The sequence below is a fragment of the Oncorhynchus mykiss genome, chromosome 3, assembly GCF_013265735.2.
Source record: "Oncorhynchus mykiss isolate Arlee chromosome 3, USDA_OmykA_1.1, whole genome shotgun sequence".
Taxonomy (NCBI): Eukaryota; Metazoa; Chordata; class Actinopteri; order Salmoniformes; family Salmonidae; genus Oncorhynchus; species Oncorhynchus mykiss.
The window spans coordinates 17,092,625-17,105,690 of record NC_048567.1 but is presented as its reverse complement, the minus strand read 5'-3'; the positions used below and the strand labels follow the sequence as shown (position 1 = coordinate 17,105,690).

The 13,066-nt window shown below is 45.1% G+C and overlaps 2 protein-coding genes across 9 annotated transcripts in view; both read left to right on the top strand.

Annotated features, from left to right (window-relative positions):
• The window catches only part of LOC110503762 (adhesion G protein-coupled receptor B1), a 112,835-nt gene that overhangs the window by 82,657 nt on the left and 17,112 nt on the right, over positions 1–13,066 (top strand). For all 8 annotated transcript variants that reach the window (XM_036970572.1, XM_036970569.1, XM_036970570.1 and 5 more), the window contains 3 exons: positions 183–285; positions 3,264–3,307; positions 7,679–7,805. In XM_036970572.1, coding sequence (XP_036826467.1) covers positions 183–285; positions 3,264–3,307; positions 7,679–7,805 — 274 coding nt within the window. The remainder of the gene's footprint in view (positions 1–182; positions 286–3,263; positions 3,308–7,678; positions 7,806–13,066) is intronic.
• On the top strand, positions 309–3,226 carry LOC118946294. The gene is made up of 2 exons (XM_036970576.1): positions 309–626; positions 1,178–3,226. Exons 1-2 carry the CDS (start codon positions 570–572, stop codon positions 3,122–3,124), a joined length of 2,004 nt encoding a protein of 667 aa, XP_036826471.1. The 5' UTR covers positions 309–569; the 3' UTR covers positions 3,125–3,226.

Sequence of the window (13,066 nt, the reverse complement as noted above, 5' to 3'; positions counted from 1 at the left end):
AGGGAGAGATGGGAACATGTGTTGTAGGGATGGGGCAGTATTACTGCAGGGAGGTTTGAGTTGGTTGAAGGGAGCAGTGATTGACAACGATGACAATGATGTGTGGTTCTCACGTGAAATGTCACCTGACAATGTGAGTTGTTCTATGCTGGTGACACCCAACTGTCCCTCCCTCCCTCCAGAAACAGCACCGTGCTCAACTCCAAGGTGGTGTCTGTGACCATCAAGCCCACCCCAGGATCCCTCTCTACCCCGGTGGAGGTCCAGTTCTCACACCTTTACAACGTGAGTGAACTTTCACCTCTGACCCTCTTACCTGAGCAGTGACCTCAGTAGTAATTGACCCCTGTAGTGTAACAGAGTAGGAAGGGCCTTGACAAATCATGTGGCTTATCCCATAAAAACACACGGTACTGATATTTGAGAGCATTTCAAAAGACTTACCATGCCTTTATCACTGAAAATCACTTTTAGCACTTAGAAAAGCACTAGACAAATCTATTTCATCATCCTCACAACTGGAGGTTTATGAGAACATCTGTAATCAGAGCATATGTCCATGGAGGTATATGGAGGTATATGAGAACATCTGTAATCAGAGCATATGTCCATGGAGGTATATGGAGGTTTATGAGAACATCTGTAATCAGAGCATATGTCCATGGAGGTATATGGAGGTATATGAGAACATCTGTAATCAGAGCATATGTCCATGGAGGTATATGGAGGTATATGAGAACATCTGTAATCAGAGCATATGTCCATGGAGGTATATGGAGGTATATGAGAACATCTGTAATCAGAGCATATGTCCATGGAGGTATATGGAGGTATATGAGAACATCTGTAATCAGAGCATATGTCCATGGAGGTATATGGAGGTATATGAGAACATCTGTAATCAGAGCATATGTCCATGGAGGTATATGGAGGTATATGAGAACATCTGTAATCAGAGCATATGTCCATGGAGGTATATGGAGGTATATGAGAACATCTGTAATCAGAGCATATGTCCATGGAGGTATATGGAGGTATATGAGAACATCTGTAATCAGAGCATATGTCCATGGAGGTATGTGGAGGTATATGAGAACATCTGTAATCAGAGCATATGTCCATGGGGGTATATGGAGGTATATGAGAACATCTGTAATCAGAGCATATGTCCATGGAGGTATATGAGAACATCTGTAATCAGAGCATATGTCCATGGAGGTATATGGAGGTATATGAGAACATCTGTAATCAGAGCATATGTCCATGGAGGTATATGGAGGTATATGAGAACATCTGTAATCAGAGCATATGTCCATGGAGGTATGTGGAGGTATATGAGAACATCTGTAATCAGAGCATATGTCCATGGGGGTATATGGAGGTATATGAGAACATCTGTAATCAGAGCATATGTCCATGGAGGTATATGGAGGTATATGAGAACATCTGTAATCAGAGCATATGTCCATGGAGGTATATGGAGGTATATGAGAACATCTGTAATCAGAGCATATGTCCATGGAGGTATATGGAGGTATATGAGAACATCTGTAATCAGAGCATATGTCCATGGAGGTATATGGAGGTATATGAGAACATCTGTAATCAGAGCATATGTCCATGGAGGTATATGGAGGTATATGAGAACATCTGTAATCAGAGCATATGTCCATGGAGGTATATGGAGGTATATGAGAACATCTGTAATCAGAGCATATGTCCATGGGGGTATATGGAGGTATATGAGAACATCTGTAATCAGAGCATATGTCCATGGAGGTATATGGAGGTATATGAGAACATCTGTAATCAGAGCATATGTCCATGGAGGTATATGGAGGTATATGAGAACATCTGTAATCAGAGCATATGTCCATGGGGGTATATGGAGGTATATGAGAACATCTGTAATCAGAGCATATGTCCATGGAGGTATATGGAGGTATATGAGAACATCTGTAATCAGAGCATATGTCCATGGGGGTATATGGAGGTATATGAGAACATCTGTAATCAGAGCATATGTCCATGGGGGTATATGGAGGTATATGAGAACATCTGTAATCAGAGCATATGTCCATGGAGGTATATGGAGGTATATGAGAACATCTGTAATCAGAGCATATGTCCATGGGGGTATATGGAGGTATATGAGAACATCTGTAATCAGAGCATATGTCCATGGAGGTATATGGAGGTATATGAGAACATCTGTAATCAGAGCATATGTCCATGGGGGTATATGGAGGTATATGAGAACATCTGTAATCAGAGCATATGTCCATGGGGGTATATGGAGGTATATGAGAACATCTGTAATCAGAGCATATGTCCATGGGGGTATATGGAGGTATATGAGAACATCTGTAATCAGAGCATATGTCCATGGAGGTATATGGAGGTATATGAGAACATCTGTAATCAGAGCATATGTCCATGGGGGTATATGGAGGTATATGAGAACATCTGTAATCAGAGCATATGTCCATGGAGGTATATGGAGGTATATGAGAACATCTGTAATCAGAGCATATGTCCATGGGGGTATATGGAGGTATATGAGAACATCTGTAATCAGAGCATATGTCCATGGGGGTATATGGAGGTATATGAGAACATCTGTAATCAGAGCATATGTCCATGGAGGTATATGGAGGTATATGAGAACATCTGTAATCAGAGCATATGTCCATGGAGGTATATGGAGGTATATGAGAACATCTGTAATCAGAGCATATGTCCATGGAGGTATATGGAGGTATATGAGAACATCTGTAATCAGAGCATATGTCCATGGGGGTATATGGAGGTATATGAGAACATCTGTAATCAGAGCATATGTCCATGGAGGTATATGGAGGTATATGAGAACATCTGTAATCAGAGCATATGTCCATGGAGGTATATGGAGGTATATGAGAACATCTGTAATCAGAGCATATGTCCATGGAGGTATATGGAGGTATATGAGAACATCTGTAATCAGAGCATATGTCCATGGAGGTATATGGAGGTATATGAGAACATCTGTAATCAGAGCATATGTCCATGGGGGTATATGGAGGTATATGAGAACATCTGTAATCAGAGCATATGTCCATGGCCACAGGAAGATGATTTGTAGTGTGGATGCACTCTTTTTTTTTTTTTTTAACATTTTTTATTGTGATTTTTCAGGGTGTGCTGCAGCCCCCTCAGCACCCCTACTAACCGCGTCTATGCATATGTCAACCATGTGACCGTTTCTCTCTCTGTCTGATCAGGGCACCACAAACCAGACCTGCATCTCCTGGGACGAGAGTGACAGGTAAGGCCTTTGTTCATTTCCTTTGGTGATTAACTCATGTGCCTGCTGGGTTGCCCCTTGACGCTGCCAGACTGCAGTGTGGAGCCTGGGGGTGGAACTGCCTGAATCAACTGAATAATAGGACCTCTATGATCCTACCTGGCTCTGAAAACAGAAATAAAATTACTAGAATAGACATCCTCATTCAAGTCAATTTACCATGATGGGTGGACTAGCGGCCAGGATGTAAGGTAAGAAGTGTACCCATAACCAGGAACTAAAGTCATTATATTTCTATGGAGGACCCGCCTGGCTACCTGGCTCTGAAACACCTGCTGGTGTGGACCTTCACAGTGAGGGATAGAACTTTAGGAGACGGCCTCACATCACCTCATCTCCCACTATGACTGTGTTCCGTGGCTGTTCCCGCTCCACTGTTTCTCATCTTGACGAAGTGCCCATGACACACACTGACCCTGTAGAAAGGTGCTGAGTTTGTCAGACGGTTCCGGAGCTCCTCTCTGTGGGTGACGGGAGATGGGACGGGGCTGACACTAACCCCCACGCTGCTAACACCGCGCCGACAGTGATGCAGGATGTAGAAAATTAAAAGTGTCGCTCACAGCTTTCTCTCCTGGGCAGCCGCGCGCACATGAACCAAGAGGGATGAATGGAGAGTGCTTTGGGATCTACTGAGACAGACAAAGATAGAGGGAGAGAGTGTATATATGTGTAGTGAGAGAGAGAGAGAGAGAGAGAGAGAGAGAGAGAGAGAGAGAGAGAGAGAGAGAGAGAGAGAGAGAGAGAGAGAGAGAGAGAGAGAGAGAGAGAGAAATGCATTACACAGTTCAATTGCACAGCTAATGTGGGTCTGTTTCACACACTCTTCATATGCTTCATACACTTAAGTACCCTTTTTGTTTTAAAACCCAAAACAGAGACAGTGAGTGAGTGTGTGTGAGAGAGAGAGAGAGAGAGAGAGAGAGAGAGAGAGAGAGAGAGAAAGAGAGAAGAGAGAGAGAGAGAGAACAAGAGAGATAGAGTGAGAAAGAGAGAGCGAGAGAGAGAAAGCACAATGTGCCCATGGGCCTTATTGCAATGCAGGTTGGACATTTGCATTTAGATAAGTGCGTACACTTGTGTTACTGAAACGAGGCATAGAACAGAGCGATCTTTTGCCTTAAAAAAAAGTTGAACCAGGTAAATATAGACCAAGAGAGAAAGAACGACCAAACAATGAGGGAAGAGGAGAGAGACAGGGTTGAGAGAAAGCAAGAGGGATGAGAGAGGATATAGGAAGATGGATAGAGAGGCAGAGCGAGAGAGAGGCAGAACAAAACAAAATCTAATCTAGCTTCACCCACCATGTTGGGGAGTGTGGGGAGAGAAGGGGGAGGCGAGGGAGGGGGAGGGGAGTGACATGTTCTAAGCAAAATGTAAATCCATCTTGGACAGCAGCTATGATTAATGAGTTAATTTTGGGGGGAGAAATTGAAATGTGAGGTGTCCTTGTCATGGTAGTGTCTTGTTGATAAGGGCTGTGAGAGAGAGAGGCAAGCGGGTGTGAGACAGGTGGTCTTCTCTCCTAGGGCTCACACTTCGGTCTGGGGCGGGGGACCAATAAACAACAGCAGTGTTGCCATCCTGGCCTGCAGGTTGGCATTTATTGTAATGAATCTTGCCCTGGAGGCATCTCTGCAGAGAGGTCACTAGCTGGCACAGCCACAAAGTAATACAATCTGATTTCAAACCTAACCCTAAACTTAACTTTAACCTTAACCACACTGCTAACCCTAATGCCTACACCCTAACCATATATTAAGATCTAGTGGAAATCGCTCAGTTCTGCTCCAGGGCAAGTTTCATAATAATAAACAACCTGCTCCTGACCTGACCCAGCTACCTTATTTCTCCTCGCCCACCTCCAGTTCTTTAGAAACCCACAATGTGATTTGTTCCCTTTACAGTTAGTTCCTTGAATTTAGCTTCCCCTGTTCTTTAATCTGTCTGTTGGTTTTAGTTAATACATCATTTATTATGATTTCCATCACTGGGTGTTACAGCACCAGACTAAACCATTTCTGAAATAATGTCAAATAGTCGTCTGGGCTTGATTGAGCTTGTCTTGCTTAATGGAACCAATAGAAACGTTGGAAAAGTTGCCAACCCTGCCCACCTGGCTCTGTAGGTAGACTAGAGCAAACGCTAATAGTATTTGAACCCAGGGATGTCTGGGATGTTGTGGCTGTCCGGCAGGCCCTGCTGTCCCATTCATTCATGTGGTCCTGGCCTGTTGTTGGCAGGGACCATTCACACATGCCGTGCTGCTGGAACGCCACCCAAATTATCCCATTAGACCGCGGTGAGGCCTGTGTGTGTGTGTGTGTGTGTGTGTGTGTGTGTGTGTGTGTGTGTGTGTGTGTGTGTGTGTGTGTGTGTGTGTGTGTGTGTGTGTTGCTGTGGCTTGCTGTGTGGTTGGGAGAGCGGCCTAATCGTGTCATCCACAGAGACTCTGCGCTGAGTTATAATATTGGATTTCTGTTAGGGTGATGTGCTAATGTTAGCACTGAGCCTACTCCTGGGGCTACAAGACTGTACTACTCTCTCTCTCTCTCTCTCTCTCTCTCTCGCTCTGCTCATCATGGTTTTCACCCCTCAGCACTCTCCAACCAGATGCACCATGGGTAACCCTATCAAGAGCTGCTGTGAGGTGGCCCTGTTAGAGGCCGTGGTGTGTTGTGGTGAGATGTCCTTGGCCCTGAGGTACAGACCTGGGTTCAAATAGTATTGGGTTTCTTTCAAATACTTAATATGCTCTTGATTGAGCCTGCCTAGCTCAGTGGAACCACTAGAAGAATCAACACAATACAAACCCTACACAATGGGCTCTCCAGACTGAAGCAATTAAATGCTTCAAAGTATTGGAAAGAACACAACTACAATTTGAACCCAGGTCTGCTGAAGCACAGTCCCAGGCTGTCACTGGCTTGTTGATTTGTTGGTTGGTTAAAACCCTGGGGGCTGCTGTGTGTTCCTGGTGCCAGTAGCCCCAGGGACCTGTGGGGGACCATGTTCCCCCATTCTTGATGAGTCCCTTTGGGGACCACTCTGTTTGGGAAGAGGATGTAAGGGCTCACTTGAGATGGATGGAGTGTGACATCACCAATGTGCCATCCAGCATCACTGTGCCATGGGAGAGAGAAACACACAACTCCCATGAAGACATGAGGAACCAATAATCATCGGGTAATTCTCTGTGCACCTGCAGTCAGACCAAAATGAAGAGAGGAGTAAAACTGAGCCATGCACAATACAAGAACTTGAAAAGTCTTCTTTATTATTTAAACCAACTGGTTTTGGCGTGTTGTCTTTGTCAGGGTTTTAGAACAGCTGTGTGGTAACTTAGCCACTTGTGGAAGGTCTGATGTTGTAAACAACAATTAAATAGTTGTGCTCTGATATTTCAGCACCATGCATAGTGGGAAAATATGGTTTCTGATATTTGGAGTTCAGCACCACATGGCAGTGGACAGCGTACAGGCAATGCAATGTCACTGGCCACCGAGAATACCCCATTCAATGAGGGAAGAGGCCTGCAAGCAAGACGTCTAGAGGGGAAGGATTTAGCCTGGTCCATTTAGGGTAATTAAGACTTAGAAAAATATGGTATCTGTCAAAGTTCAGTCAACACTCAGAATTCACGTTTTGATGAATATGCTCAACTAAAGAATGGTTAACAATATAACAGAAAAATCAACTACATGTGTCTTTAAAGTGCTTTCTTACTGGGTTAGAATTGAATTTATTGTTGATGTATGGTCCAGTACGCTACAACAAAGGCCTAGACCAGGCCATCAAAAACCTATTAACCTGTAAATGGAAGTTAGGATGGCATTACAGCCTCATGAAGTACTGTAAAATGGGTTCACACAATAAAACATGTTTTCCAGCTGATTCATTGTATATTAGGTACACAAATATGATCTCTTTAGCTTTTAAATTGTTCCACCAATAACGCATCTAAATCTAGGGATAAATAATGAGATTCAATAATAACTTTATTATTGCATTATTATTATTATTATAATTTTTTTAATTATCATTATTGTTGTTGTTATTACCCCCATTGCTATTGTTTGTTTTTGGGTCATTTGTGAATTCCACCTCTATATTGCAATAACCTGGCCAAGCAGAAACCTGAGCAGCACGGCGTCTGGCTCACAGATAACCTTTCATCACCATTTTCACTGCGTTTTCTGCGCTCTTGCTCGCTAACCACGGAGATTTAAAGAGGATTTGGATTTAAATAGCTGGTGTCTGTAACGTGGTGGGGGATTTGACTAGCTTTCCTCCGTTTTTATTCACCGCAGCGCTCTCTCTCTTTTCCCGCAGCTCTTCGCTGCTCGGATCGTGGTCTGCCAGGGGCTGCAGAGCCGTGCCTGTCGACTCATTGAGAACCAAATGCGTGTGTAACAGACTCTCAACCTTCGCCATTTTAGCACGGCTAAATCCTGACATGGTAAGTCCGACAACTTCCTTCATTATTTTATGTTAGTGTATCCGAATCGAGGTGCTTGTGTATGTATCTCACGGGTTTAGTGGAAAAGGGCGTCATTGCCATTCGGTATCAACAGAGCCCTCGCGCGCGCCCGCCCTCTCTCTCTCTCCTCTCTTGCTTGAGACATGCAGATGCCATTCAGCAAGGGCTCTGTGTATTCTCAAATAAAGAATTTGGGCATCTTTCAAGTCGTCCCACCGAGCAGAAAGGGGAGATTTGTGTCGAGATGACACATTTTAGTCGAGGTACATTCAGTTTATATATTCCAACTGCAAAATGACCGTGTTGACTATTGATTTGCATACATTACATGCTGAATGAGAAATTGTAAGGCTATGTGAATATTTAATTTTGGGTTTTAGATATTCGTGAATTATTATAATCATGTTAAGAGTCCTTGCATATTTCATGTGAACACTGTCCAATGTAACATAGTAACATATTATTCCAGCGTTTTGACAAATTAAATAATATTTCCCTGCACATGTCTCCATTGGAATGCTGCTATGCTCCATGTATGCTGCCTAAATATCCTCCAATGATGCATTTACATAAAATGGGCCTAAAATTACAGAACAAATCACAGATAATCAGTACTTGATTCCAACTGGGGAAAAATAGGTGTGTTAATATGACAATATCTTCATAAATCCAGTGATGGCTCAAACCGCTCATATGTGGCCCAGATGGAAAGGCCAGTACTGTCTTTGTGAGGAAGTGTTCATTCAGAGTGATTAGTTATTATTAGACTGGAAACTGCCTCTGAAGCAGTTGTTCACTAGTTGCCCTGGTAACAGTATGGAGGGTACCAAGGGCTCTTAAAGCTATAGAAGACCCTATACTAATACACCACCACAGCCTTTGCGCTGTGTGGCCTAGATAAAGGGAAGGGAAGAATGGATGGATGGATGAAGGGAGGGATGGAATACCATTGAGTTACCCAAAATATTCAGACAGATGAGACATTTACCCGTTTTAGATATGCATGTGGTTTTTATATGGCTGTTCCCAAATGCTACATCAAAAGGAGGGGATGGGGATGAGAAAATGTGCACCTGCAAGCAATGGACAGGCTTGATTTGATGGGTCTTAGGAAAGCAAAATAAACACGGCAGTCTTTCGCCCTGAGAATCTGCAGCTGTGTGTTTGATGTTCTGTATCTCTCTTTTCTCCATCTCTGTCTCTCTCTTCTCCCTCTCTGTCTCTCTCTTCTCCATCTCTGTCTCTCTCTTCTCCCTCTCTCACACTCCCTCCGTCTTCCCCTCGTCCATCCTACAGCTAAGATTATTCAGCCGGGGGGGATGATCTTGGAAGTGTGTGTTTGTGTGTGTGTGTGTGTGTGTGTGTGTGTTTTTGTGCACCTCTGCAAAATGTTTACAGATCATCACTTGCTATACACACACAGAAGCAGTTGCTATCCTTATTACACACAGCTGCACATATGCATACAGTTACACATACTGCACACACACACACACAGTTACACATACTACACACACACACACACACACACACACACACACACACACACACACACACACACACACACTGTTTATTTGGCGTGTGCCTGTGCAATGGGCAAAAGTAGTAGTAGCATCATGTGTTAATAGCACTTCGCAAGTGATTTCTGCTTCTCCCCCTCATTCTTCCTTCCATCTCCCTACCTCTATTCATCCCTCTCTCTACCTCTATTCATCCCCCTCTCTACCTGGGCACTCGACAGGCTATTTCACAGCAGTGTCGCATTCTGGGGGCTTTTAGATGCCCTAAGAGAAGCATATTGTGGCAATTATATTCACCTGGTTCTGTGCCAGGAGAGAAGGGCACTCCTTTTCCTCCCTCTCCCTCTCATCCTTCCTTCCCCCCCCCCTCTCTTTCTCCTTCTTTCTTCCTCCCTCCTGCCATGCTAGTTGGTTTGTGAGACAGCCATGGTTACGGAACAGGCTAATTATTCCTGCAGCAACACTTGCCACATTCTGAATGGTGCAGCCCCTCTCCTCTCCTCTGTCTGCAGCTAGCCTCATACAGCCCCAGAATGACAAACACCCAGTCTCCCACTGTCTCTCTTCTACCCCCTTATCCCATCTTCCTCTCCCTCCTGCTTAGTCATTTTCCCACATCCTTTTCCTCTGCTGCTTTCTCTGCCTCTCTCTCTCTCTCTCTATCTCTCTCTACATAGTAGGTCCCTGTCCCACCCCTTTATCATTCCCTCTCTTCATCTCTCCTCTCCTGTCTTCTGTAATGTTACCATGTTCAGTCAATCCTACTCAGCTGCAGGCTGTAGAAGGAAAGAGAGAGAGAAAATGCACTGCAGTCCCAAACCTGAACCCAGCAGGCTTGTGTTTTCGGGAATCGGATGAATGAATGAATGTGTGTGTGTGTGTGTGTGTGTGTGTGTGTGTGTGTGTGTGAGTGAGACAGACAACTCTTTGTTAGAATGTGTCATGGGTCTGTGAGTACGCAGTTCACACACCTACAGACTCGCCTTTGACCATGTAACCCATAGTAGACCTCTAGATAGTAAGACATAGATCTAGATAGTAAGACATAGATCAACTAACTAACTAACAGAACCACAGAACAGCTTTGTGTTTCCCATTATATCAGAGAGACTGTTCCTCATGCTGTAGCTTGACCAGTACTCATTCATAGATGTATGTTTCTTTAGATGCTATAAATCCTACTTGGGTTTGAGTCACATGCAGTCAGATACAGAGTTCAGTGGAAGGTCATGATCAAAGCCAAAGTCTGACTCTACACACTAGACACACCCAGGCTAGGTATCATTGAACTACTGTTTCCATGGTGATTCCTAGAAAATCTTGATGGTGTTGGATAGCTGTTGGCACTATGATACTGTATGTATACCTGTATATCTGCATTGATACAGGACAGCAACCAACAAATCAACATCACCATTTAGCCATTGTTGTCTTGAGAAACGTATATGCTCCCTTTCTGAAGGCAGTTTTAGTTCAACTCTGGGATAACGTAGCTCTTCCGGATGGGAAGTCTTTGGTTCAACTCTGGGATAACGTAGCCTCTTCCGGATGGGAAGTCTTTGGTTCAACTCTGGGATAACGTAGCCTCTTCCGGATGGGAAGTCTTTGGTTCAACTCTGGGATAACGTAGCCTCTTCCGGATGGGAAGTCTTTGGTTCAACTCTGGGATAACGTAGCCTCTTCCAGATGGGAAGTCTTTGTTTCAACTCTGGGATAACGTAGCCTCTTCCGGATGGGAAGTCTTTGGTTCAACTCTGGGATAACGTAGCCTCTTCCGGATGGGAAGTCTTTGGTTCAACTCTGGGATAACGTAGCCTCTTCCGGATGGGAAGTCTTTAGTTCAACTCTGGGATAACGTAGCCTCTTCCGGATGGGAAGTCTTTAGTTCAACTCTGGGATAACGTAGCCTCTTCCGGATGGGAAGTCTTTGGTTCAACTCTGGGATAACGTAGCCTCTTCCGGATGGGAAGTCTTTAGTTCAACTCTGGGATAACGTAGCCTCTTCCGGATGGGAAGTCTCTGTCTGTCTCACTAGGCGATTGCACTCTACGTGATTCACATCACACATACCTGCTCTGCCATTAGTGGAGACAGAGAGGGCTGTAAAAGTTACTCGGTCTCGGCGGACATTGTTCCATTCGGCTGCACTCGTAATCTTTTTCCTTCAGACAGAGAGAGAGAGGGGAACTCACCGCAGTGCAGATTAATCAAAGGATTTAATTCATTTGGCCCTCTAGCACACATCAAACCTGGAAACAAGACAGACTATAAACTCCAATTATCTTCTGCTTGAGGGTGGAATGCACAACCATAGGGATGGGGGCCCCTACCACCATCCCTGTAATAAGACTGGCGCTCTGCCTTCCACCTGCATCTCACCTCTAGCTACCTCAACACCACCTCAACCCCAACCCCCTGCATGGCGACCCTCCATCCCTATCCCTTCCCATCAGACCCATTCACCTACATCCACCCCCCAACACAACCCCACCCCACCTGCATGGCGACCCTCCATCCCTATCCCTTCCCATCAGACCCATTCACCTACATCCACCCCCCAACACAACCCCACCCCCCCTGCATGGCGACCCTCCATCCCTATCCCTTTCCATCAGACCCATTCACCTACATCCACCCCCCAACACAACCCCACCCCCCCTGCATGGCGACCCTCCATCCCTATCCCTTTCCTTCAGACCCATTCACCTACATCCACCCCCCAACACAACCCCACCCCCCCTGCATGGCGACCCTCCATCCCTATCCCTTTCCATCAGACCCATTCACCTACATCCACCCCCCAACACCACCTCTAGCAAACCTTAGGAAAGACAGCTGCCCTTAGAACATGTTTCCTTTTGGAACACATGACACGTTTTATCAAGCTAGTCTTCTAGAGTAAGCAGACTTCATTAAGCAACACTCCTGAACATGGGCTTCTTGAACATCCTCTAGTCTACAGGTCACACCCACATGTTGGATATGGCTCGCTGTTAGCACTGCTGTGTACAGCACATAATGGTATATTGAGGAACGCAGTCAACACACATGCCTGGCCTGCATTGGGAGAGTGGCATGCCCAGGATGACATGCATGGGAGCCTGCAGGCTGCACTGCTCCCTCAGATAGATGCACTGTCTGCCACTGTCTGTCACGCTGTTCAGGCCACAGCAGGGAACACTCGTCAGTCAGTGCTGCTAAGCATGTATGAGTCAAGTCTGGGAATTGTGTCTGAAATACACATACAGACGTGCACGCTCTTAAACACACAGACACACACACACCAGTGAGATGCATAAAGCAGACGCAGGGTCAGTGGGTTGCTGCAGCCTTCCTTCCCTCACTGCCTCTGCTGCCACGCTACCATACAGAAATCCTGTGTCACCATGGCAACTAAGATAATGGCTGCTGCGGGAACATGGAGACGGCGATCTGTTGTTGCCGATGCTTTCACAGGAGGAGGTTTCAATTATCTTGCTGTGTTTCATAGTAGAACGTTTGAATCTGGCTGAATCAGACTACACGTCTGACAAAATAATCTGTCAAAATGTGCTTCATGGCCTTCAGCTAAGAATCTTTGTGGTGATTAACCTTGGAGTCACCTTGCTCCATATCCAGCTAAGGCCATATCCAGCCAAGCCCCAAACAGCAGCCTGCCTGCCAGCCTCTCTCCAGCTCCCTGCTCTTTTTTATCAAAGATACAAGATATACCTACCTCTG

Excerpts from the sequence above, each read along its gene's own strand:
- LOC118946294 (XM_036970576.1), top strand. The coding sequence starts at position 570 with ATGGAGGTATATGAGAACATCTGTAATCAGAGCATATGTCCATGGAGG. Across the intron at positions 627-1,177 it reads GTCCATGGAGGTATATGGAG|GTATATGAGAACATCTGTAA; the intron begins GTTTATGAGAAC and ends ATGTCCATGGAG.